Here is a 26,676-nt window from a genome sequence, read left to right on the forward strand (position 1 = left end):
AGTTATGCCATATGTTCTGTTTCCAAATATAATTCTGGAAATCTTTCTCTAAATAAAAGCAGCACAACATTGTTTTCTTTTATGCAGTGTTAGTCACTATGCCTCAAGTTGCAGCACCAATTTTAGAGATAGTTGTTTAAATAATGTTGGTTATATGAATGTTAGTTCCTTCTAACTATTAAAAACTAACTTCTGAAAAAAAAAACTTTGGCTCTATTGATAAAATAACACTTAACTATAGAGAAATTATCAAAACATGAGTTTAATACCTTTGATTGCCCGAGTGTCAGTTAGGGGTAATTCTATGTTAGCACCATTATTGCTATGGTTTTCAGACTCTTGAATGACAGCAGTTCTTTTATAAATGCCCCTTTTTACTTCATCGAAGACCCAAAACATATTGTACACTCGAGTAGTATATCCTGCTAATTCAGTTATCTAAATCAATAGAGACAGGTAAAACAGAGTTAATATGTTCAAGATGGACTCTTAAATAAATATATAATCATACAAGGTTCTTGGTTTAATATTAAGGATTCTATACTAAGATATTTAAGAAATAGATAGTACCTCTGATAACTAAAACAAATGACAGTAAAAAGCTTACCAAAAAAGGAATTTTAACAATATCATTATGAAAGCACAGCTATGAGGTAGGTTAGGGCAATATGGTAAGATCTTACTGTAAGTTTGACTGGAATTATAAAAGAAAAAAATTTTAATTCAAATCAGGTTCAACCTGAAATGTGAAGATTTCAGAATATTTTGAATTATAAGGATCTTTTAGCCAAATTTCAGATTTGGCCCCTGGTTTTGTGATGAATTTCATTTCCAGAAAATTAGAAATTTTGTTAATGAAATGACAACCCTTTATCTTTGCTGTCTTTTTTCTATTTAAAATAGAAAATTTTAAATAGAAGGTAAGTACTTTTTCATTATTATAAAATGAATGTTTCTGAGTCAAAATTTATTGTTAAAATTCTTTTTTAGACAGAGAAATATCTGTGCTAGAGGATACCAGTTTTGAAAGTGATCTCAGTGCAAGGCTTCCAATCCTTTTCAGTACAAATCCCACAATCCAGTTTCTTTTCAAGTTAAACATGATTTATATGTCCAAGAAAAAAAATCAAATATATTATTTTTTTCTAGGTAAGATTTTAAGATGAAATGAGATAAATCTCTAATTTATTCCATAAAGCTTAACAGAAAGGTGCTTTGCTCCTGTGTTCTGCCAACTGTCCAATCTGGGTTAACCTCCTGATATTTTTCTATGAAGACAATACTTGTTATCAGGGTTCTCTAAAATGTGACTCATTTCCTATCTAGACCATTTTTTTTTCCTCAATGAAAAAGATAACACAAACATTGGGCAATTGTTCCTAATAAAGAAAGCATGTCACTAATAAAGGTATGTTAAATAATAGCTTGTGAAATAATACAACGCTGACATTTGATTAAGATTTTTATATGTGCAAAAATTAAGCTATAAATGAGTATTATGGTTAAAAACCTTCTACTTAGTGAGAAGTTTATAATTACATGGGTATTTCATTTCTATAAATTAATGTTATAGTTATTTCAACAATAGTTTCTAAAATGTTATCTAGAGGAAATTGTTGAATTCCAAAATGGAGAAATACAAAAGTAAAGATTTATAAAATATGGATTCAAAAGAAACATGGGTAAATATAAACATTTGCATAGAAAAAAATTTCAAAACCAAAATTAGAGGGTAATTAAAAACGGGCAGAAGGTTAGTACACTGGGATAGAGGGTAGAATTGGGCAGGGAGTGCATGGAAAAAAATAAGAATGTACCTTCGGATAAATTACTTTGGGATTCCAAACAAGGGATTTGTCTTAGATTCTTGTCTGTATAAAGGAAACTTGGTTCCTCTGGAGCTAGCAGAGAAGGCGTGGTGATTTTATATGCTGTCCCAGCAGATGGGACTTTTTTTTTTGGGGGGGGGGTGTAACTACCTGGGATTAAACTCATGGGCACTCAACCACTGAGCCACATCCCAGCCCTATTTTGTATTTTATTTAGAGACATAGTCTCACTGAGTTACTTAGCACCTTGCCATTGCTGAGGCTGGCTTTAAACTTGTGATCCTCCTGCCTCAGCCTCCAGAGCTGCTGGGATTATAGGCATGCACCACTGTGCTCAGCTCAGATGTGACTTTTCTAAGAAGTAGAAAATCCATGATTTGAAGAAAATGCAGGCAAAACTAAGCAAAATGTAGTCATTTGTTGAGTTGGAGATAATCTAGAAAGGCTAAATGATGTCTTTTCTGTGACTTAAATAGCAGTGTATTTTAATGTGACATGAACAACATTTTTATTCACCATTTAATTTTAATGTTAAGTATTTTTGTTACTTAATATTAAAGTGAAATAAAGTAAAAGTCTATCCCCAAAACTAGGTCTCTATAATGCTGAAATTAGTATTTGAATTTTTTTTTAAAAAATTGAGCTCTTTTGATATGTGTTGCTTTTACTTAAAAAATTTTACTTCTGTAAGGACATCACAAAATTTGTAAATCTACTATATAGGTATTTATGACTAATTTAGTAGACAGCTAAACTTATAATGATGTTTTAATGATATATATAGATAAGAAAGCCACAAGAAATATCTGAATTTAGTAAAACAATTTTAATATTAACTCTGTGGTATTTATAGGTCCTTTTACCATTCTTTCAACAATTTATTAATCAAATCAACAAATACAAGTACCTCTTTGTATGAAGACATAATCCCAAGCACTAAAATGAATATTATGAATGTAAAATGAGTCAGACAGTCCCTGCTTTCAAGGAGCTAAAGATCTGGTATAGGAGAAAGACAATATTAATGTATTCAAGTACCAGTCATGCAGAGGTAAAAACAGAGAAGAAAGCCCAAACTCTGCAGGGAAGACAGAAAAAAGATGGAATCCCAAGAAGATTTTAAACATGGCTGGTGAAAGTTCATTAATGAAAGATGGATAAATTTTTCAAAATATATACAACATTAATAACTAGCATTTATGAGAACTTAATATGCATTTTCTTAAATTTTTACATGTATTACTTTGCAACAAACCTACAAAGTCAGTACTATTACTATCTTCATTTTACAGAAAAGGAAATAAAGACACAGAACAGAGAAATTAAGGAATTTGATCAAGGTCACATAATGCATAAATGCTGAAGTGAAAATGTAAATTTAGTCACTCTGGTTCCAGAGTCCATATCTGAGGGATTTTTTTTGTGGTGCTTGTGATTGAACCCAGGCAGGGTCTATTAAAAATTATGCAAGCGCTCTACATCCCAGCACTTTGAGGAATTTTTTAAAAAAATTAAAAATAGATATGTCATACTAGAGATAGAATTCTCTATTTCTAAAAAAAGGAGGAGTAACAAATAAAGGGTATTAGAAACAGCACCCTTGAGAGTTTATGTCTTTAACTTTGATGATATTCTTTTTGAAGTTTTTCGTAAAGATATGTTTCCAAGATACTATAACAACCTGGTAATGTACATATTGCTTGATTTTTATATGTTGTATCTTATTTTAATAAATTGAAGAATACAAGTACCTCTTTGTAAGATGACATAATCCTTTCAATAGCATCAGCTCCAGAAGCCAATAAATTTCGAGCAGTGGTAAAGGCTTCTGTCCGTTCACTAACCATAGCTTGCTTCTGACCATCTTCTTGATCTAAAATCAAATTACAAAACAATTGAGTTTTTCAAGTAACTAAATGTCTTATTCTAAACCAATTATGGATAACACAATGATTAATATCTCATTAGTATCAGCAATTTTCTAGACATATAATGAATTATTAAAATTATAGTATCTGTACCAGATTTTATTGGAAACTTCCTTTTATTTTACTAATTTTTTTAGGAGAGCTAGGACAACTACATCTATAGAAACTAAGACTATTTTCACTTAGCTCTCTTTCAAAGCTTTTCATATCTAACTCTGTCATTGTGACACCATAGCAATAAAATACAAGTGATCTGGTCAATAAATACCACTAATTTGAATATAAACAAGTTTTATGTTGTGGTTTCTTTAACATAAATGCAAATTAGCTGGCCTTCATAATTAGACTCTACCTTTCTTATGCATCCCTTATCTTACTGTTCAGCTGTATCCCAAACATGCCATATTCTTAATCCTCTGATTGTTTATGCTCTATCAGTTAAAGCACTAAGAATAGTTTTGGTTTATAGAGAATCTGTCTGATGGCCTAAAATAATTATGGGATTTTATGAACTTGGATTAAAGGTAGCTTTCATTGAAAATCTCTGTTAAGAAGAAAAAGAACATTTGCACAAATTAACTGGTAGTTGATATGGAATGGTAATTTCCATGTTACTTTGGCAGATTAATGACTATTGGGTTTTGTTCACACTTTTAGTAATAAAATAACAAATAGTTTCCCAGAGATTGTATTTGACTTTTTTATTCTACTGGTTGTTCTTTGGAAGGTACTGTGAAGGGAGTATCAGTAATATTTTGTCATGCACTTAGCAGCCAACTGCCTGACCTCTATGACAAGGTTAGATTCCTTAGTGTCAGGGATAAATCCATGGTTGAAAATACTGGCCTATTTTGTATGTTAGGTTAACATATTTTATTTTCCTCACTAAATATTTTAGCTATTTGTAAAAAAAATTCTCATTTAAGGATTTATATTTAGTTTTATATATGCTTGTTTTACTACTCCTAAACTCTGAGAGTATTATTTATATAAAAGTGGTCACATCTCTGGTCTGGCTATTTCATTGAGTGGATAAGAAAGGATTTTAAAGTTAAGGTTATGTAATCATACATAGATCAACACCACTAGAAATATACAATATAGAGTGATTCCTAATGTAAATTATGGATTTTAGTTAATAATGTATAAATATTGGTTTATCAGTTGTAATAAATGTTCCATATTAGCACAAGATATAAATAACAGCAAAAACTACTAGAGGGAGAGGGTATTTTGAGAATTGTGTACTTTTAAATAAATTTTTGTAAACCTAAAACTTTTATAAAAATAAAAGTATATTAACTTAAAAAAATCTAAAGTTAACATTACTCTTCTTACTTCTCTTAAAGTCTAAGTTTATTTATTTCCATTTATTTTTATCTTTGTCATCTTGACAAATCTCAACAAAACTTTTTATCCCTAACCTTTTTCATACCATATATAAATATCAATTCTAAATAAATTAAAGATCTCAATGTGAAATGAAAAGCCAATGAAATTTCTAGAAAATAAAAGAATATATTTATGATGTTGGGTTATGCAAATATTTCTTAAATAGGACATGAAACTACTAACCACAGTGAAAGATAGATTAAAATCATGAACTTCTCTTGAACATTGTTAAAAGACTGAAAAGGTAAGACATCAGGTGTAAAAAGATACTTGAGATTATGTGTATGTGTGTACATATATATATATATTATATATTTATATGCATATCTGACAAAAACATTACATATTTCATTAGATTGATTTACAAATCAATAAGAAAAAACAAATAAACCAAGTTAATAATAAGCTAAAGATTTAGAGGCCTTCATAGACAGGACACCAACAAAGAGAAAGTGCTTAACTTCAATTGTCATCAGAGAAATGTAAATTAAGAGCATAGTGAAATACCACTGTATACTCATGACAATGTCTAAAATAAAAAAGACTGACAATAACAAACAATGACAAATACGTGTATGAACTAGAATTCTCATAAACTGATGATTGGTATGTAAATTGGAAGCACTTCTTTGGGAAAATGTTTAACAAATTTAGGAAATCTGAACACATACATAGCCTGTAATCGACCAGTCCTGGTCCTAGGTAAGTACCAACAGAAATGTATAAATTCACCAAAAAAAAATTTACAAAAATGTTTATAGCACTACTATTATCCTCAAAACTAACATCATCAAAACTGGATACAGTCCAAATGTCTACCAACAACAGAGTGGATAAAGTGGTATAGACATAATATGATATACTATAAAGCAGCGAGTATGTCTTCAATATGTATTGATAATTATTGCTATGGTAATTGTTCAACAGAAGTGGAATTATATCCAAATTGATCCAAAATATAAAATGATATTTCAGTAATTTGACATCAGAACATGAGACAATATAGCAGGAGCTATGGATATAATCTGTCAAAGGTAAATTTAGGAATAAAAATGTTACCCATGGTACTAAGTACAGAATTTAGTTTGATTTCTGGGAGAAGTGTCTCTCAGTTGCTACTTCTGATGTTCTACCTCACACTCACATCACAAGCATGTGGACACAATTGGAAGAGCAAGTAGCTTAGGTGCTCTTTTCCTCAGGTGACAGGTGTCTGTGATAAGGTATGTCAAAAGGGAACTATAAGTAGCTTTTCCTGGCCTTATCCAGAACTGCTTTTGATATAAAGAGAAGAAAGGGCCTACTAATGAAAAGAAATATGGAGATTATACCTTTTAGGTAATTATTTTGTTCACATAATTTATCTTTCTCTTAGTACAAAGAAAATGAAAGAGGCAATGTTCTTTAAAAATAATAGAATAGAAGCTCTACACAATTAACTACTTCACTGTCTCTTTTTCAACCATTGGATCTCACAATTACTTGATCTCAAACTTACTCAAATCCCTTATTAAGTTTTAATGTAGTGAATATGGAGGTAGCATGGTACAGGAGAAAAAGGCAGTGGGCTAGGGGTATATAATGCCTCCAATTCTTAGTGCTTTGATCTTACGCAAGGCTGGGGCTCTAGACTACAAGATCTAAGCTACTTTTCTGATGTGAAAATGGCACGTTCTACATGTGAACTTGTATACAAACATAATACTATTGTACCATAAAATTTCACTAAAAATTGACGTACAGAAAATGTACCACAAAACTGTTTTTCTTTTCTCCTCTAACAACAATTATGCAGGTTCTTTCCCCTATCCACAATTTAACCTTTGACTTCATAATTAAATTGATATTCTTTGCTCCTTTAAACAGTAACATTAATCACATTGTCAAACACCAATTGAGCATTTTCTATGAGCCAGGCACTGTTCTGAGTTTCACATATGTGCTTTTCCTTAACCCTCATAACAACCCTGCACATTTCCCCTGTTTGGACATGAGGAAATTGACACACAAAAAGTTAAGAGATTTTCCCAAGGTCAGAGCCTAGTAAACAAAACTTCCACCATCTGAACCCAGGCAATCTGACATGAGAACTCAAAAGATACAAATAAAATAAATAACAATTGTTTCCACTCAAATTTTACTACTTACTAAGGGCTGTTTCAAAGCACATTAAGTACATTGCATATATTTTCATAACAATTCTGAACAATGTATATTATCATCCCTATCGTTAAGACAGGAACACTAATACCTATAAAGTTTATGTAATTTAATATGGATAACTATTAAACAGCAGATGACAATTTGAACACTAGGTCTGGTCTGCTTTCTTTTTCCTATTCTATTCTTTCCCCTCTATCCTATTTTTTCTTTTTTCTATTCTCCCATTCACATATTTTCCCCACCTTCTTTTGCCTTAAAACATACAGCATCATACATCTTTAAACTAAAGGACAAATAAAGAATTAAGTGTAAATTAATACTAAAAAGTAGATTAGGAAATATGGTATGTATTTCCAAGACCTAAAATCCCAAAGACATACCACTATATATGAAAAAAATTCTCGTCTGAGTGAAATATTTCACATTAAGTTACCATATGTCAAAAATACTTAGTATTTTTGTCAATGGTAACAAAAATTTATATACATATATAAGCATTCATGTGAACATACATATAGATATTACAGAACCTTAGATGTACAGAAGATTTTGAAACATAATATTCTGTCACATGATTTCATTTTTTCTTCTATGAAAATTTTACATCCTTTTCCTCTGTATAAAAATTTTCTTTGGGAACCAACTTTAAGAAATACTTTTTCATTTGCATCAGTGGAATTATCATTGTAGTTTCAACCTAAAATAATATTCCTTTAATATGGCATTTTCAGGATTTTTAGGATTTATTTTTAAATATCTTTTTATGTCTTGCTAACTGGCCTTGTTAGACTCCTCATATACATTGTTTACCTTTTTACTGGTCTCTGTGGGGTTAATTTGTCACCATTAATAGCTGCATTTTCACTGTTCTCTGTCGAATACTCCAGGGTTTTCTAGTAAGACCAAACACTGCTGACAGAACTACACCATAATCTTGTCATTGGGATTGTCTCTAATATATATTATATGTAAAACTTTAAAATAAGTATTATTATTGTGATGAATAAATTTTTAATGAATATTTTGCCAAATTCCTTAATAAAACTAATCTTATGGCCACAGGTTTTTAACTGCTTTTTTTCTTTTGTACTCTTTTGAAAATGTAGTTATTTCATTATGAAAAGATTATGTTTAAAACACTATTACTAACAATACCATTTTTCAATGTAAAAATTTTGGGGGATCATTTTGGGGTAAAGTTTGAAAACATAAAACAGATAAAATCAATTCCTTCAGTGGTCTAAATATACTGTCAGGTAGTTTAGTTGTGTAGTCTATTAGGTATGTATATAGCACTTACCATAAAGAAGAACTTACACATATAGTTTACTGAATAATTTTCTAAAAATGGTTTACTAACATGAACATTTTTAGGTTAAGAATGACTCAAATTTGACAAGTGTTTTTGTAAAATTGGTTAAAGCACTGAAACACTGTTTTAAAATATTACAGATTATATATTTTTATAGCTTGCTTTAAGCAAAGAACTATTAATCCTTAATTTTATACCATAAGTATATATAAAATAAGGTGAATCCTGCTATATTTTTCTTCACAGATGCCAAGTCACTTACATAAAGTGATGTAGTAATTGCATATAACTTACATCTTCTCATATAGTTCAAATCCTCTCTAAATAACTTATGATACCCAATACCATATAAATGCTATGTAAATAGTTGTATTGTATTATAAAGGAAATCTAACAATAAAAAGTACATATTCATCACAGACACAAATATTTTCCAAATAGTTTTCATCTCTGGTTGAATCCTTGTATTCAAATCCAAGAATATAGAGGTCTGAGTATATTTCCCCTCCATTCCTGCCAATTGAGAACTCAATTCCTTCCTTCCTTCCTTCCTTCCTTCCTTCCTTGCTTCCTTGCTTCCTTCCTTCCTTCCTTCCTTCCTTTCTGTGCTGGGGATTGAACCCAGGGCCTTGTGCATGGGAGGCAAGCACTCTATTAATGGGTAGAGTTAGTATCACCAACCCCAAATCCAAATTTCTACCTAAGGATTACGTAACATTTTAACAAAGCCTTTCTTGCCCTTATCTTTCTTAATTATTCCAGAAGATGAAAATTGTTGGTAAAGATTTAGAATTAGACAATTGCAGCCTTATAATTTCTCCCCCACTATACCACTAAATCACACTATATAAGAGTTATCAGTATTACCTATAAGTAGTGTACACTTCATTCCATGGCATTCTCATCAATATTCCTGGTGCCCAATGTAGTGAACCAAGTTTCCAAACCACTAATCAGTGCAAATTCAGTTATGGGCTCTATTATAGACTAGTTCATGGGATGTGAAACTAAACACGAGAAAAGGTTGTGTTATGCTCTTTCTGAATGTGCTGATTTGTTTTGAGGTTAACTGTAAACTAGAGAATTCATGTACTAGGCAGTATAATTAAAATTGTACTCCAGGTAACACTGCATCAGAGATCTCTAACATATCTCCAATTCTTTGAGATAACTCAGGTTCTTTGAGTCACTTGTTTCCTTAATTCTAAGTGTTGCAAAGTCTGACATTGTTTCTGACTACTAATAACTATAGAATAATTTCTATACACACAGTTTCACTAACATGAAACAAGCAATGACATCTTCAAGAGAAACAATGTTAAAGATAAATGTAAGATTAAGTGTAAATATCATTACCACCATCTGCAAAGCCAGTTGCAGTGATAATAGGGATAGCCACCATAATTAGTCCACAGCTGCTCCAAACATACTTCATTAAGAATTGCTCTATCATGATGTACCACAAACGTTTGGATAAAATAAGGTTCATCTGGTCCGCTAAAGCTTTGTAACTCTTCTGGAGTTGCTTCATTTCTACCTATAGAGAAAAAAAATAAGAATTAACCTAACATACTTATGAAAATAAATACCATATGTGCTTGAGGGCTGTCTTTAATGATAAGAACTTATTATTATTTTGGTTTACTTAGTATAGCGTTATCTATGGGCCTTAACAACCAAGAAATACAGATTTATATTATAATTAGTCATTATTATTTAGTTTGGGTTATACTTGGGACTACTTAAAAATTTTACGCTATTCAATGAATATAATATTAAGTGTAAAATACATATAACTGGGCTGGGGGTGTATTCAGTAGTAGAGCACTTGCCTAGTATGGATGAGGCCCTAGGCTCAATCTGCAGCAATCCCCCTCCTCAAATGTGTGTGTGTCCCCACAAAAGTGATTTATCATTATGATTTCAAAATTTAAGCTGTTAAAACTATATTTGTAAGACATGAATAAACAATATTAGAACCATATCATTCTAAAAATAAATACATGACATACATTTATAAACTCCACCTTTTAACTGACTCAGTTTACTGGATTTTGTCTTTTATGCAAGAACCATACAGCACACTATAATATTGTGTTCAATGATTGTGTTCAATGATTCAGGGAGAAGGACAAATCAACATGATTAATATAACATATGAGGCCAATTTTCAAGTGGGAGTAAAGGTCCTAAATTTGTTTCAAAATCTTTTATTTAAATTGGTTCTGCTATTTAAAAATTTTGATAATTTCAGATGTTTTAAAAGCTAAATAATCCTCCTTAATAATTAAAATATCTTCAACTTATTATTTCATTTGCCAAGTCATCTGTATTAAGATTTCAGATGCATCATTTTTAAAATATGTCATATTTAACATCTGAAGTCACTCCTCCCATGCATTAGAAATCTGTGCAATCTGGCTAATTGTTTTAAGGATCTACTTAATGTTGAAAATATTAAATATTTAAAAATATTCTGGAATTTCTTTTTTCCTATTCGTTTCCTAATTTTATTTTTTTTAAATAGACAAAATTTAATTTCACTGACTCTTTTAATTTGAGTCAAACTATGTGCTGAACATAAACTAAACATAATAGAAATATTACTTTATAAGAAACTCTTCTGCATTTCTTAGGATGCTCCAAAATTGATCAGACATGCAAAATTATTAAAATTGTCTTCCATATGAAATGTGGTTTTCCCCCTCTTAAGCAACAAAGGAATGACAATAAAGAAAACCATTCTAAATTTTCCACCTCAATGGAAAGGTATTTACTCTTAGTTTCCAAATATGTATTTTTTTTCACATACTTTAAGGTCACCTACCAAGTTAGGGTTTAAGTTTTAAGAACGTGTTTTTGAGATATTTGTGTAACTGAAGATATGTAGGCTGTTTCTTAAATGTTGAAATTTTATTCTCATCAAACTTTTAAAAAGTTTGCACTTTATAATTCTTTAACAGCCTGCCATTTTAAAAGATAATGAAGTGTATATTTTAATTTAAGTTTAGCAATCACAGAAATCAAAAAGTTTAAGAAAGTGGGTCCAATAGTCATCAGTCAAATATACAACAGATGGTGTAGCACTGCAGTGGCTGATTGAACAGTCTCACATTTCACTCATCACCTTAATTTTTATCTTACCTTATGTCCTCTGTAAAAAGCAATTTCTTCCACATTGGCTATAATTCTGGAGTGCACATACCGCAAATAGCCTTTTCTATGAGCTTCTTCAGCTACCAATTTACCAAATTTGGGAGAGCAAGCCTTCAACACTTTAGCAGTGGCATACACCACAAGTCCTGCTAACAGGGTGGGTCCAATTGGGCTTGCTCCTCTGGACGTAGCAGTCTGGATGAGTGTATAGGAGGTCAGGATTACATCTAAAATAGGTTTGGTCAGGTTGGAATACAAGTGAGCCACAGATTGGGAGAACATCATAATATCCTCAGTAAGAGACTGGTCAGGGTTTGCCAGCCTCCCATCCATATTGATCACCTTATAATAAGTCTGATTTGTAAAATAGGTTTCATAGGCATGGTCTACTAATCGAGTTCTGAAAGCCAAAGCCAATTTGCACTCCAGGTACCTTATTGCACTGTTGACAAAGGTGGCAGGAATGGCAATCATAAGCCACTTGATTAATTTGAGGATGAAAGTCCGAGGCTTCTTTTCCACAATGCTTTTCACGATTTTTCCATCCAGCCCAGCCACATAAATAGATAGAAAGGTTCTTGAGATTAGAGCCACCGAGTGGAGGCAGAGCCACCCTGTTTCAGTGGTCACAAGTTTGGGAAAGAGAATTTTCCGAAGTTCTAGTAGCTGTTTGAAAAAATCTGCATTCACTCCAGGCGAAGGTTTTTTACAAATGGTCTCGGTGCAATGCAGTATTTCTCTGTTCTCTGCAGCGGGGTAAGCTTCTTTTTTCCTCCCGTGGCCAGATTGCTTTAAACGCTTGCCAATGACGGGATAGAGGGTTTTCAGCGCATATGCTGCAGCCACCAGGCAGGCAGCCCTCTTAGCAGCACCCGATCTGGTCCATTTCATTCGATCAGCTGCTGCATTTAGCATATGTATCATTTTCCCAGTTACCCAAACCGGCTTCAAAAAGAATTCTTTTTAAAAGATCATACTCCACAGGAACCCCCAGTAGATGTTTCAGAAAGTCCTACAGCATCACATAGTCTGTAGCGTTTTTCCTTTACTGTTTTATTTTATTTTATTATTTTGTTCGTCTGTGACATACACAGCAGAGCTCAGACTCCACTGCATCTACTGGGGATGATTCCCTCAGAAGCTCTAGCTGCACGAAGCTCCTCCCTCCCAGGCTCCTCATTGGCTGTGAAGGCGGTGGGACCTTGGAATCCTCGCAGCTTCTCTTGGGAACCTTGAAAAGGAGGAGAAAGCAAGACGAATTACATCTTTAAACAGTTCAGCGAGGGTTAAACGTCTATTTTTGGAGAGGTCGAATCAGGCCAGCTACCCGCGAACAAAACCTGCCCTAGCTACTGAGCATGCTCAGTGTCATTTAGAAACCCGCAGAAGTTTCAGGATATACAGTTCTTTTTTAAGGTTTTTTTTTTTTTTTTTTTCCTCTTCTCTTTTCTTTTTTAGATGCCATAAGGGGAAGAGAAAGCAGAAAGACTCACAAAACGAGACAAGGGAAAGTAACCAGGGAGGAGGGATAAGATGATCAATATCTAATTAATATGAAAAGAAGAAAGTGAAGGGGCACTGGTAAAAACAAAGTATCAAATGCAAATACTTGGGAATGTGTTTTGATCTGAAGTGGGGTTTGTTTTTTTGTCTGTGATTTCATGAATGGTCCCAGAACCTAACAGGTAAGTTGTAATTGAGGGTGTTCCTTGTAAATAAATAGAGGGGAAAGTCTTCTGTATTACAGAAAATAATTCTTTCTTATACTTCTAGATCTTCTCCTTTTTTTTCCACTCCAGATCTATGTTTACTTGTCATATAATAAAAATCTTCCTGCTCCATAACTGTTATTTTTAACAAGGGAAATCAGATGCACTCTTATTTATTTACAAGATGACTATTAAATGAGATTAACGTCTCATTTCTCCCACTCCCTTGTGTTTTCACTTGGGTATATGTAGCTCTATAATCAAAATTTTTTGCTATAACCAAATTTCATTTGTGAATCCAACTGGAATTGGGTAATAGAAAAAGCTTCTGTAGGATCTTACTTCATTTTTCAAGAATTGGTGTTTTTTTGTAAGTTTTCGTTGTGTTGGTCTCTTTATACTTAGAGGTAATATTCTGGCTACTTCTTATTTCCATTTGATTATTTGATAAAAATCAAGAGTGTCTAAAAAAAATTCTTCACATCCTAAAGGAGGATATAGAGGATATAAACTTCTCAATAGGCAAGCAAGATTTTGCACAATTTAAAAATCCCAAAGGGCATTTTTTTTGAGGTGGGGGAGGCTAAGTGTATATTTTAATGCCAGAAAGTAATTTTTTGCCTCTCTCCATCTCACTCACAACATAGACACTTTCAACTGAAAGCTTGGGAAGACAGACATTTAAGCTAGAACAGAGCTTGGCAAATTATGATCAGTGGGCCAATTTCAGCCTGGTATTTATTTTTATATGACCAGTAAGCTAAGAATGATTTTATATTTTACATGCTAAGCAAGTGCTCTGCCACTCAGCTACAGCCCTAGCCCCAAATATTTTTAGTTGTAGATGGACATGATATCTTATTTTGTTTATTTATTTTTATATGGTGCCGGGGATCAAACCCAGTGCCTCACAAGTGCTAGGCGAGTGCTTTACCACTGAGCGATTTTATATTTTAAATGGTTGGAAATATACTAAAAAAGAATATTTTTGTGATGATAAAATTATATGAAATTTTTATTTCCATATCCATAATGAAGTTTTATTGGAACACAGTCAAATTCATTTACCGTCTTCTTTTAAGCCATAGTGGCAGAGTTGAATGGATTCAATAGAGACTAAAATATTTACTGTCTTGCCTTGATAAAATTTTGAAAATTTCTGTTCTAGAATACAAAACCTGTCTCGATGTTAAATGATCTTCATATTTCAGTTTATAATGAACTATCCTCATTTTTATAAGTAACAATATTCTCAAACTTTTAAATCTCTTTGTTATATGATTATATTAATTCCAAGACTCATTACATATATTTTCATTTGTTTACTTTAAATTCAGCAAACTTATTAACGTATGAATGACAGTTTCATACAAACTTCATATGAATATATTCGATATTATCAGCACACTCGATCATTCTATTAAGAATTTCTAAACCTGTATATAAAGATCAAAGGGCCATAGTGGTTACTGTCAAAATCTATTCTTTCTCAGATCATGCTTTTGGTGTACACAAAATAAGACCGCCTTATATTTTTAAATTTTAATAATTTATGTTCATCTCCTGAGAGCTAAACACAGAAGGGTTAACTATAACAGGTTGGAGGCCAGGGTAAATCTATCTGGGGGTGATGGCAGGATGTTTAGTCAGGCAGAACAGGTACACAGAAGGATGACTGGGTTAGACAACAGCTGGTAGTCAAGACAAGTGGCTTACATCACTGGCAAAGCACCAGGGGCAGCCATATGGGGAAGAAGGAGCAGGGTGGGAATCCAGAAGCAAAGAACACTAAAGATCCAAGCAGGACAGCTCTTAGCTGTAGGTAGGTCAGTTTACCAACTAATGATGAGCCTGGAGTACATAAACAAGCTCTGAAGGCCTGGGGTGAGAATTTGCTGAATGAAGAATTAAATATGAGGAAAGAGACCAAGATAAAAATTTAGTTACAAGAATTACGGTACAAAGAAGGTTGAGAGGCACTTAGTACAACTGTGGAGGTCAATGTGAGTTTTAACTTGATATTGAGCTCCTTAAGTACAGATCTAACTATAATAATGTAAATTTCACCCCTACTGTTCTTTCTATACTGCTCCAAAGGTCAGAGCCTAAGATCTGAGATTAGGTTCAAGGCTTCAGATAAAGCAAAGGAAGGATTCAAGATGAGAAGTAATGATATAGGCAATCAGAGGAGGAAATATAGTCCTGCTCCACATAATAAAGTTTTGGTCAACATTGGACCAGATATACAACAGTGGTCCCATACGATCCTAATGGAGTTGAAATACTCCTATAACCAAGTGACATCATAGCCTTTGTAATGTCACAGAACAATGCAATGCATTACTCACCTGTTTATGGCAATGCAATTTTAAACAAACCTACTGTGCAGCCAGTCAGATAAAAATATAGCACATATAATCATGTACAGTACATAACAGTTGATAGTGATAATAAATGATTATGTTACTGGCTTATGTATTTACTATACTAAACTTTTTATAATTAGAGTGTACTCTAATTATAAAATAATGTTTGTTGTAAAGCCATGTGCCATATTATTATACCTCATGCATTTCAGGCCTCATGTGCAGCCTCATGAATATCAGGTTTAATGTGGCTCAAGAGGTCACACAAAGTGATCTACCGACACCATCTAGTTTTGTGTAAATGCACTCTGTGATATTTTCATGATGACAACACCATCTAAGATGCATTTCTCAATGTATTCCCACCATTAAGTGACATAGGACTTTAAAAAGTTAAGATGGTTAGAGTGATTCTTTTATCTTTTTTTTTTTATACTGGCAATATGAATTAAAGCAAAGAGAATGTTACTTAAGTTTGAATTCCAAACTAGGAGAAAAAAAAGAAGTAAAAAAAATCCCTTATTATTGTATTAAACGTATTAAGTTTAATTTCTACGCAAGCTTCTCACTTTATGTATTTTGATATGGGAAAATATTAAAAATTTCTTGGGAAATAATCTTAGAAAAAGAGCTTGAAATGAATTCTAAAAATATTTAAAGCAATGATTCTCAAATTACTACTCTGCTTATAATATAATATTCTCATGGCCATCACCAATATCCATCCAAGAGTAGGATTAGATTTTACATGTATATATAGAATAATATTTATTAGGAAATAAATAAATATACATACACACATTTTATAAATTGTAAAACCTCAGAATTTTTTGGTAATAAGTAAAACAACATAAATGAATATATTATATAGATTATGTATGAATTATATTTTACATTGCAAATCACCAGAAAGTAATTTTTATAAATAGGTAAGGATAAATTGTTTAAGTTTTAATAATTTTGAATGAATTTCATTCACAACAAATGCTGAATAGTATTTCATCTCCATTGCATTGTTATCTTGAACTGATTCCTGACCCAAGAGATTACCTAATTGCTCTACTGACCCTAAAATAGTACAGTGTTTGATCCTTATTATCTATCAGTCATTCTATCTTAGTCATGGAGGCATAAACAACATTGCAGATGAGATCTTCAGTCAATATTTCAGTATTACACACAACTACCTAATACCTTGTTCCTAAAGAAATGTCTTTTGCTTGAAGAAAAACTCAGTAAATAGCTATCTGAGCATGTATCCCATAGATTAATCTTTCTTTAGCCTAATTTACCATTTCTACTGCCTCTTTGTGACTGGGAGGAAAGCAATAACTCTAGAGGGAGAAGAAATGGTTCATTCCAGCTCAGTTCTTTACTCCTCTTAAAAATTAGTCAATTTCCCCTTTATGTCCTTTCACAAACAATAAAAGGAAAGAAAGAAAGAAAAGGAAGGACAGAAGCAAGTCATATTTCCTTTAGAAAATTATTTCCCCTTCTAATTAATTTAGTCAACAAGTTTAGAATGCTAAAAGTACAAAAGGCAGATATACAGGACTATTGTTCCTGCCTTGAGTGTAGGGTTTAGTTCCTGAAAACCAACAGCCACTCTGTGCAGAGGAGTACTTCTCTGAAATGTTGAATTCATCTGATCTAGTCAGTCAGAGATATACTTTGGTGAGTTTTTGTTATAAAAGTCAGGATTTACATTATTAAACAAGATGTCTATTCTGAGACATAATACAATTCCAGGTACTATTTCCCTACTACTTAACAGAAAAAGTATTACATCATGAGATCTTCTACAGGTTACACTCTGGAGAAAAGCATCATGGCAACTGAAAAAATTCTTTGTGCATTTATTTGGGATAAGATATTTAATTTCAAAGCATATTATTATAGAACAGTTTGTAAGGTATGTGTTTTGTGGAGACTATACAAACAATAGAATGAACAGCAAAATCCAATTTCTGTTTTGGGATTTTTTTCCCCCCTTAATACGAAATTTAAAGTCTTTGGTCCTTCATAGCTAAATTAATTTGTGATGGAGCTCTTTAAAAAACCCAACACTCACAAAATGTAAAATAGTATATTACTACAGTGCAATGTTTCTGATAACTGTTTATTAAATATTAAAACTGTGCATTAGAAATATATAAAGGATTTGGGTGTGGAATAACAAATCAGAACAGAAAACATCATTTTTCGGGGTTTGGATATCGTTAATCTCGTCGTTTTATTTCGTGAATCTGGTCTCTGACTTGATAAAGAAAGCAGAGGCCAATAAGGAACACGATAAATTATGGTGGAGACCGTATGGAACGCCAACCCTGTGGCCACTATCAGATATTTTCATTTAGTTAGGTTTGCCTAAGGTGAGCGGTTAAAACCGATGTCAGTCTTGTTATTCAGGCTGAGTCGTGTGGACACTGTATTGCTTTCCCATGGATTCGCTTGTGGCCTAACACGACCCCACCTTCCACCGGAAGAGGTGCACTGAAGAAGCCGCAGGGGCTGTAGGGATTGGGACCGGAAGGTCTCTCAGGTGCGCATTGACTGTCGGGAAGTTGGGCCCCAGGCTGGTGTTAGACAGACCTACCTTGAAGCTGTGGGTTGGCCTAGAGTTACTGGTGCGAGCTCCAGCCTTAAGGAGCTTAGTGTAACTCTCCTAGGGCAGATTTGCAGTGATGAATTGGGTTGGGGGATCCCGGTAAGTTGCGCTGGCAGAGTTAGATACTATAGTCATCGTGTACCTGGACATTTATACCATAGTGACGCCTTTTTCTTAGGCCCCTGTGGAAGGGTCACAGCCTTAGCTGGAAACAACCTCGTAGGAGTGGGTCTTTTAATTGCTATACGTGCCAGGATGGAGGCTGTGGCTTCAAGTCCCTGTTCCTAAAACAAAAGCAACTAACTCAGCTTCTCTCTGCTATCTTCCCGAAGGCATCACTTGTGGGGCCTGCTAGGGGTGGCAGTCCCTGCTTTACTTCCTCCCTTCCTTGATATCCTTCATGCTTATCCTGTTATGAGGCCCCTGAACCCTACCTTCTGCCTGCACCTATTCCTCTTTTGAGAGGTTGGATTTTATAGGTTGATACATAGTCTTTGTATGAATTTGGAAAGTATCACAAGACAGTCTGGTCCCAGTTGCACTAAATCCAAGGCAGAGCAGCAATATCACCATATTTTCCAATTATAATTTATTTTTTAAAGGTAAATACTGTCACCACCTTTTATTTGAATAACTTACAAGAGAGTTTACAGTTCTTATTTAGGATTAATCACACAAAACATGATGGGTTGACAATTTAGTTTTACGTGACCTACTTATTACATTGCCATTGACCTCAAAGTCCCTTAGGGTGGAAATCATGTAGGTCTATAATTTTGTTTGATCAAAAGTGTTGATGAAAAGTGTGTCAATTGAAACAGCTACTGTGTACCTTTTTAAAAAATCATAGATAGACCCAGGACAGTGGTGATATGGTTAGAATATATTAAATTTCACAGAAAAATTATAAGAGAAAAGATGCTTTTATGTTCACCAAGTAACTTTAGCTTGAGTGTTTATCCTGTTGAATGTGTTAGCATTGTGTTTTAGAAATTTACCAGGATTATTTCTGGCTAGTGTTCTAAAAGAACACTTGCCCTTTGGAAAAAAGTGAAAATTCACTTATAGGCTTCAACAGGATTTAGTTATACATGATGATAAAGTGATGTTTTAAATTTGATATTCTTTAAAATGAATATTAAGATTATATTGTTGTTCTTCCTTCAGAACAACTCCAAGACATCCAGAATTAATTAATTCAACAAATATATTTTTCCATGCCTACTTGTTTAGGGCTAGCACTGTAGCTCAGAGGCAGAATGCTTGCCTCATGTGTATGAGGCACTGGGTTCAATCCTCAGCACCACATAAAAATAAACAAATAAAATGAAGGCATGCTGTCCATCTGCAACTACAAAAAATAAAAATAAAAGATTATATGAAATCATATTACAAAGACTTAAGCACTAATAGAATGATGCAATTATTGTTTTATGTAACAAATTTTTCTGGTTGTTCTGAGAGTAGTATTTTAATTGCCATTGGGAGGATTCAAAGGCAGTATATTGCAGGAAATATAGTCTAGAATTGTGTTTCTCAAAATGACTGTACTGCTGCACCTGAAGGAATTAGGAACTGGGGCTTAAGAAACAACAGACTAAATATGCATGGTTACATCTGCTTTGGAATATTCTTTTTACTCAGAGACTTGGGAAAACCTGTCTTTAAATGTAAACAAACATAGAACACATTATAGAGTAAAATTGAAACTCTTAGAAAATGTTAAGATAAACTATGCAGTTTTAAATAAAGTTTCCTTGTGAGGGAGCTGGGCTTCTTCAGATGAAGCCACATGTTGATTATGAAAAAATGAGTGTTTCCACTTTCTACTCTCAGAGTAGGCAAGAGTAGATGAGATTAGTTGAATTTGGCACTCTAATCACCTAAAAGGCCTCAATCTGAGACAATGCTTTTCATAATCACTAGCAGCTGATTGGAGCGTCTAATAAATAGGAATTTTAATCCTTATACTATCTTGGAATACCTATTTATTCTCCCCCCGTTTTTAGTGGTGATTTTGGTTGAAAAGGTTGAGAATTGTTAGAGAGTTAAAATACAGAAAAGTAACTAGAGAACAATTACAAAGCTCCTTCAGAACAACTCCAAGACATCCAGAATTAATTAATTCAACAATTATATTTTTGCATGCCTACTTGTTTAGGGCATTAACTTAAACAGGAGCATGCATAAAATAAAAAGATACCATTCTGGTTCCACAAAAAGTATCTTATGATAGAATGTTGAGATTTGAATTCGACAAATCACTGTAATAGGCAACAAGCACTGTACTTAGCTTATTATATCCTTACAAGAATCTTATGAGGTAAATAGGAATTTTATCCTCATTTTATGATGGGGAAACTGAAGCATAGTTAATATTAGGTGACTTCCCTAGAGTCAGTCAGCTGGTCTATAGTAGAGTTTTTAGGATATGAGCCCAATGTGCTTAACTGCTATGCTTAAAAAAAAGTATTGTAAAAAGTGGCACAAATAAAGGGCTGTGGATATTTCAAGAGCAAAGAAACAGAAAGTTACAATAAGCAGTATTGGATAGCACAGAAGCTAAGCATTCAAAGATGCAATGAAATACAGGTTCTTAAAGTCAAAAAGAAGGTGAGGTAAATAAATGCTCAACTTGGAGAACTAGTTTGTGGAGGAGGCTTAGAAGAGATGAATTGGAAGGGGAGGTATAATATTAAAGAACTTGAAAAAATTATTTGGCAGATAGATGGGTCTGCATAAATAAATTATCAGCTTGGAGAACTAGTCTTCAGAGGAGGCTTAGAAGAGATGAATTGGAAGGGAAGGTATAATATTAAAGAACTTGAAAAAGTTATTTGGCAGATAGGTGGGTCTGCATTAAGACATTTAAATAGGGGATATGAATATTTTGTGTCAAGTAAATGAATGAAACAGGCTACAACAAACTTATGTTTTGGGAGTAGCAACCTGATTACATATGCTTATCTGAACCAGAGTGTTCTTGTTTTATATTACAAAAACTTGATATACTGTTTAATTGCAGAATCATTTGATAGGAGCATCTTTACAATTTTACAGTTGCAAAGGTCTTTACAACTATTCTAATATAAAACAAACTGGCATTTGACCTTTACCTGATCTCCAATATAAGTGTTTTATTAGTCACACATAAAATGTCTTTTTATGAGGGAAAGAGCTGGTCACTGGGGAAGAAGTATATTTCCCTTATTTTCCTTTTTTAATTGTTTACTTGGTTGGCTTTAGTATTGTAGTCTTTGATATCTTTTCAAAATATAATGTTTTGTTTCAAACGAAAGTCTCATTAAGTATAAGAAAGTTGGTCTAAGCAGAGACTAATTGACATGTGTATGATAGTAATTCCCAAGCTACTGTCACCAGAACTCACTAATAAGCCATAATGTCAGGTTTTTGATTTAATAGACTGTTTTTTTCCTAAAATTATATATTTTTTGACCTTTTCATATATTAAAATTCACACTTCCCTTTTTTAAACCCTTTCTTGATAAATTTAAAATATCAGTTCTGTATCATTTCCATCAATTAAATATCATTTTTTGAAAATTACTTGTCTGGGAATCATTGACCTAGAACTCTTTTGTTTGTTTTTTTACTGCTAGAAGTCACTGCTGAAACTTTGTTTGCTAATTGGATCAATGTACAAATTTGAAAGAGGACAGATAAAAGCATTGATTTTTTTTAAAAAATTCTTTTCTTTATCAATCAATGACTTGTTTCACCAAATTCCTAGCTAGGCATGAAGGTGGTAGCAAGAAAGGACACTATAAAGATGGAAGCACTTTTGGGGCCAGAAAATGCTATTCAGAGTTAGATTGACTATAGATCTATAAATACAGTACTCAAATTAAATGTAAGAATTTTGGAGAGGGATACTAGGGATTGAACCCATGGGTGCTTTGCCATGAGCAACATCCCAGCCCTTTTTAAAATTCTGAGATGGAGTCTCACTGATTTGCTGATGCTGGCTTTGAATTTGTAATCCTCCTGCATCCGCTTCCCAAATTACTGGGATTATACACATACACCACTGTGTCTGGCTTAGTATAAGAATTTTTTTAATTAAAGAGATTTATTTTAATAATTTTAGTCAAAGAATACAACCAATGTCAATAAAAGGCACAAGTGAAGATCTGTTGGTATTGAGGTAAGGGAGAGGCTACCATTTATGGATACAGGCTTAGATCTAGTTCATCAAGCAAAAAAACTAGATGCTGTATAGCAAGCACTGTGCCACATGGGAGTACAAAGCTACTAAAATTTAGTCACATTCTGAGAGTTTCATAGTTTATCAAGGGAGTAAAATATCATCTTAAGTTTGAAAATGTTTAAGATCAGAGGCCCAAATATATGATATTATAAATAGGTAATGTGAACATATGATAGTTTTAACTGTGGTTTTGACTAATCAGAATGAAATATGAAAGTTCAGATGGAGAGGGAGAAATAAAACTGCATAAGTACTTGGAAATAAGATTAAAATTTTAAAATGTATGTGTGTGCTTGATAGTGAGTTTGAAAACCAAAGAAGTTGCAATTTTTCTGTTATTGAGGAGCCATATAAATTCAGAAGTAACCAATGTAAATGATATTTTATGACTATTTGTAGTGTTCATATTATATAGATTGGGATATAGCTGAGAAGACTCCATGATAGTGGTATCAGTTAGGATTCTGTTAGAAAAGAAAATTAATACTATTTAAAAAAATTTTGGGTATAACTATATATTCTTCAAATCCAATCAACACAAATTCTAGTTTACTTTGTAGGGATTACAGGCTTTGAAAATTTGGTTTGATTATTAAAACTCTCTATACAACAGTGGATCCAGGTTGTAGGTGAGCCCTCTAAGGAAAATGAATATAGATACAGAGCCTTGGAAGGGGTACATTCAGGTAAATGGTCCTGAAACTTAAGCTTAATTGGCTTTTCAGGAAATTAGCCTTTGTCTTTATATCTCTCTTTACTCATCTTTTAAATGTGGATATTACTCAGGTTTTAGTGAACATCATCCCAGTTTGACAGTCAAGGTTTGTGTGTTGTCCTAGGGTCATACTTAATTTAGCATTTGTCTTAGAGTTTTTTTTAACTACATATAAACTATTGTTAATAGTCCCATTAAAATGAGCCATCATAAATTCAGTGAATATCATTTTTAAAATCTCTGCCGTAGTTCTATTTGTGTGTGGGCCATATGTGCAATGAAGACAGTTCTCATTTTAACCTGGTTAAATCTGAAATCCAGTGGTACTCCAGGTCTTTATTTGATACTCTCCAAATGAAATAATAAGAGTTCCTTTTAAATACAGCATGAAAGGTACTTTATGACAAAAGAAATTATGCTGGGACATGAGTAGTTAGAGACAAAACTTGCTGGGTAGTGTGGAAAAAGTATTTATTTGGGTTGTCTCTGCTGTCCATTTGATGTATCTAGCCATTATAACATTGCAAGTTAAGGTCTAAGGGGTTTGTACAGCTCTCTGAAATAAGGGGAAATTTAAATTAGGAGTTAATGAAATATATGTGAAATATACAAGCTAGTCCTGTCAGAAAGCATGTTATTGAATTGAAAGAATGCTATTGCTAGAATAGCTTTGTCAACAACTGTTTTATCATCTGTTTGATAATGCTTTTGTAACAATTTTTTTTTTTGGCAACAGGGAGCTCAAATAAAGGAAAACTTAATGCTTAGTGAAATAGTAAGCATGGATATTTCACTTTTCAAGGAAATCAGTGAACCTATAACTTGTGCACAAAATGTTTATCAATATCCAGCATCCCCCATAGTTGTATTGATGACCACATAAAAATCTGAAGACATAAATGTACTGAAAAAAATATCAGTATTTGCTTTCCAATTTAGTAATTATTTTGAGGAGATACCAGTAGACATTAACTTAACATTTAGCTGCAAAATGTGCATTTACCTAGTACTCTGTGAAATATGACTTTTCATTTAGATTGAATGACTTCTTAATTTAAAATTTTCTTGTGTGTATTCAAAAAGGCAAGTAATGACTATAAATGTGTAAATTTACTAGCAGAACTTCATAAGCAGTCGAATGATGCCAGTTTTCCATGAGTGTCACCAGATACCACACAGAAAATAATTCCAATAATTATTTCATTTAATTCATGAATCAAAGAGAAATTCTTAGAAGCTCATTTTGTCAAAGATAATACATCTGATATTATTATGAATACAATTATGAATTGCATAAAGTTTCATAAAGTGAATTCCATAAACATAAATGATAAGGATAAAAGATAAAGATAAAATGATTCCTGAATCATAATATGAATATAAATTTGATGGATCATAGCTTTATGAGTAAAACAGGGTTCTTACTCAATTATTCAACCTGTGTAACTGAGATATACTTTGAATTATTTGGGTTTACATATATTAATTACATAGCTGCAGCCAAAGAAGCAAGATATTTTATCTAATAGAAGCGGCAGTTGTCAAAAGTTCCAAGTTATTTTATATATACAGTATAATAAATTGAACTACATTATTTTTGAGACAAAATTGATGCTGTATAAAAAAAAGAATGCTTTGGTATTTTATTGTTAACTTTCTTTGGTTACTTTTATTAGATGTCACACGTTTGAGTCTGAAGAATTACTTTATATATCAATCTGTGGGTCCTATGTAGTTATTAAATATTTTGATAAACAAGTCATCTAAATTTTGATGGCAATTTTTAAAAAAAAACTAGTGGGAGTATTTATTCAGAGTACTGTATAATTGGAATGACCAAATATTTCAGTGTTTGAAGCTTTTAGAAAATAAAATTTTAAAGGTTTATCCTGTACAAAATGTAATTTTGAAACTTTATTTTTGGAATTCAGATTCTGTATTGAAATATTGTGACTGTTAGAAAACTAAATACATATTTTTAATTGGTTAATTTTATATTTCACATATTCAATTTAATATGAATTAAATTGGAAAATCTCAGTTTTATACCATCTAAATTTGAAGAAATATTTAAAACATATTTATTTGTTAATTTTGTCTTTAGAAATAAGGAAGTTACTTTAAATGGTTTAGAAAAGATGTACATGTGAAAATGTTTTGGCTAAATGAAAACAAAGTAGGAGGTGGGAAAGGTTATCAATGAGTGTTAAGTTATGTTTATAAAAGGTTCTGGTGTGCTGTTGCACAGTAGGGTGACTATAGATAATAATTATATATTTTAAATGTCAAAAAACTATAAGAAATTATTTAATATTTTTACCATAAAGAAATGATAAATGAGGAGATGGCTATGTTTAACATGATTTAAACATATATAATATATACATGTATCAACACATCACATGGTATCCTGTAAATATATTCTTATTTTTTTTTCTATCAGTTTAAAAAAATTAAAAATAAAATTGACACTGTTTTCCATTTGGCAAAATTTGCTCTGACCTTACCAGGTACTTCAGCAACTATAAGGAGAGCATTTTCTCAAGTAAAAATAATATGGTTCATGTAGAATTGTTGATTGAGTGTTTAATAGTTTTAAATTTATTAACCAAATATAATTTTAAAGACTACTGTGGAAAGTTTTGTGAAGAGAATTTAAGTATAATAAATTTATTGAAAAAGCACTTTCTTCTGAAAACCATTAGTAACAAAGTATTAGAGACAAATTTAGCTTAAGTAATTAATTACATGAATTCAAGAAATAATTTTCCTGCTCATGTTTTTTTGTTTAGCCTTCTGACAGTTGAAATAAAGAATATTTTGTGTTGTGAGGATATTAAGTAAAAGGTACACTCATACACTGTTGATGGGACTGCAGTGGTTCAACCATTCTTGAAAGCGGTCTGAAGATTTCTCAAAATATTAGGAATGGAACCACCATATGACCCAGCTAACCTACTCCTTCATATATATTCAAAGGTCTAAAATCAATATACTACAGGAGTACAACCACATCAATGTTTATAGCAGCACTATTCACAATAACCAAGCTATGAAACTAACCTAGGTACCCACCAACAGATGAATGGATAAAGAAAATGTGTTACTTCCACCCAAAGGAGTATTACTCATCCAAAAAAGAAGAATAAAATTATGACGTTTGCTGGTAAATGGATGAAACTGGAGACCATCATGAAAAGTGAAATGAGCCCAGAAAGTTAAAGGTTGATTTAAAAAAAAAAAAAAAAAATATATATATATATATATATA

The 26,676-nt window shown here is 32.3% G+C and overlaps 2 protein-coding genes across 9 annotated transcripts in view; one reads left to right on the top strand and one right to left on the bottom strand.

The window, feature by feature from the left end:
- Positions 1 to 12,903, bottom strand: part of Abcd2 (ATP binding cassette subfamily D member 2) — a 57,038-nt gene extending 44,135 nt beyond the window's left edge. The window contains exons 1-4 of the mRNA XM_015493431.2: positions 11,769 to 12,903; positions 9,981 to 10,161; positions 3,581 to 3,702; positions 270 to 438 (exon numbers count right to left, since the gene is read on the bottom strand). Of these exons, the coding sequence (XP_015348917.1) occupies positions 270 to 438; positions 3,581 to 3,702; positions 9,981 to 10,161; positions 11,769 to 12,704 (1,408 nt within the window). The 5' untranslated portion in view covers positions 12,705 to 12,903. The remainder of the gene's footprint in view (positions 1 to 269; positions 439 to 3,580; positions 3,703 to 9,980; positions 10,162 to 11,768) is intronic.
- A 222-nt stretch (positions 12,904 to 13,125) lies between these two features.
- CUNH12orf40 (chromosome unknown C12orf40 homolog) overlaps positions 13,126 to 26,676 on the top strand; it is a 75,079-nt gene continuing 61,528 nt past the window's right edge. For 3 of the 8 annotated variants that reach the window (XM_048802538.1, XM_048802539.1, XM_048802537.1), the window contains exon 1: positions 13,127 to 13,465. Coding sequence is in view for 3 of the 8 variants with exons in the window: in XM_048802532.1 (XP_048658489.1) it covers positions 13,446 to 13,465 (20 nt within the window). In the remaining 5 variants the exon portion in view is untranslated. Of the gene's footprint in view, positions 13,466 to 26,676 lie in introns of all 8 variants that reach the window. The other 5 variants (XM_015493580.2, XM_048802534.1, XM_048802535.1 and 2 more) reach the window with 3 other exon arrangements.

Source organism: Marmota marmota, unplaced genomic scaffold (assembly GCF_001458135.2).
Source record: "Marmota marmota marmota unplaced genomic scaffold, marMar, whole genome shotgun sequence".
Lineage (NCBI taxonomy): Eukaryota > Metazoa > Chordata > Mammalia > Rodentia > Sciuridae > Marmota > Marmota marmota.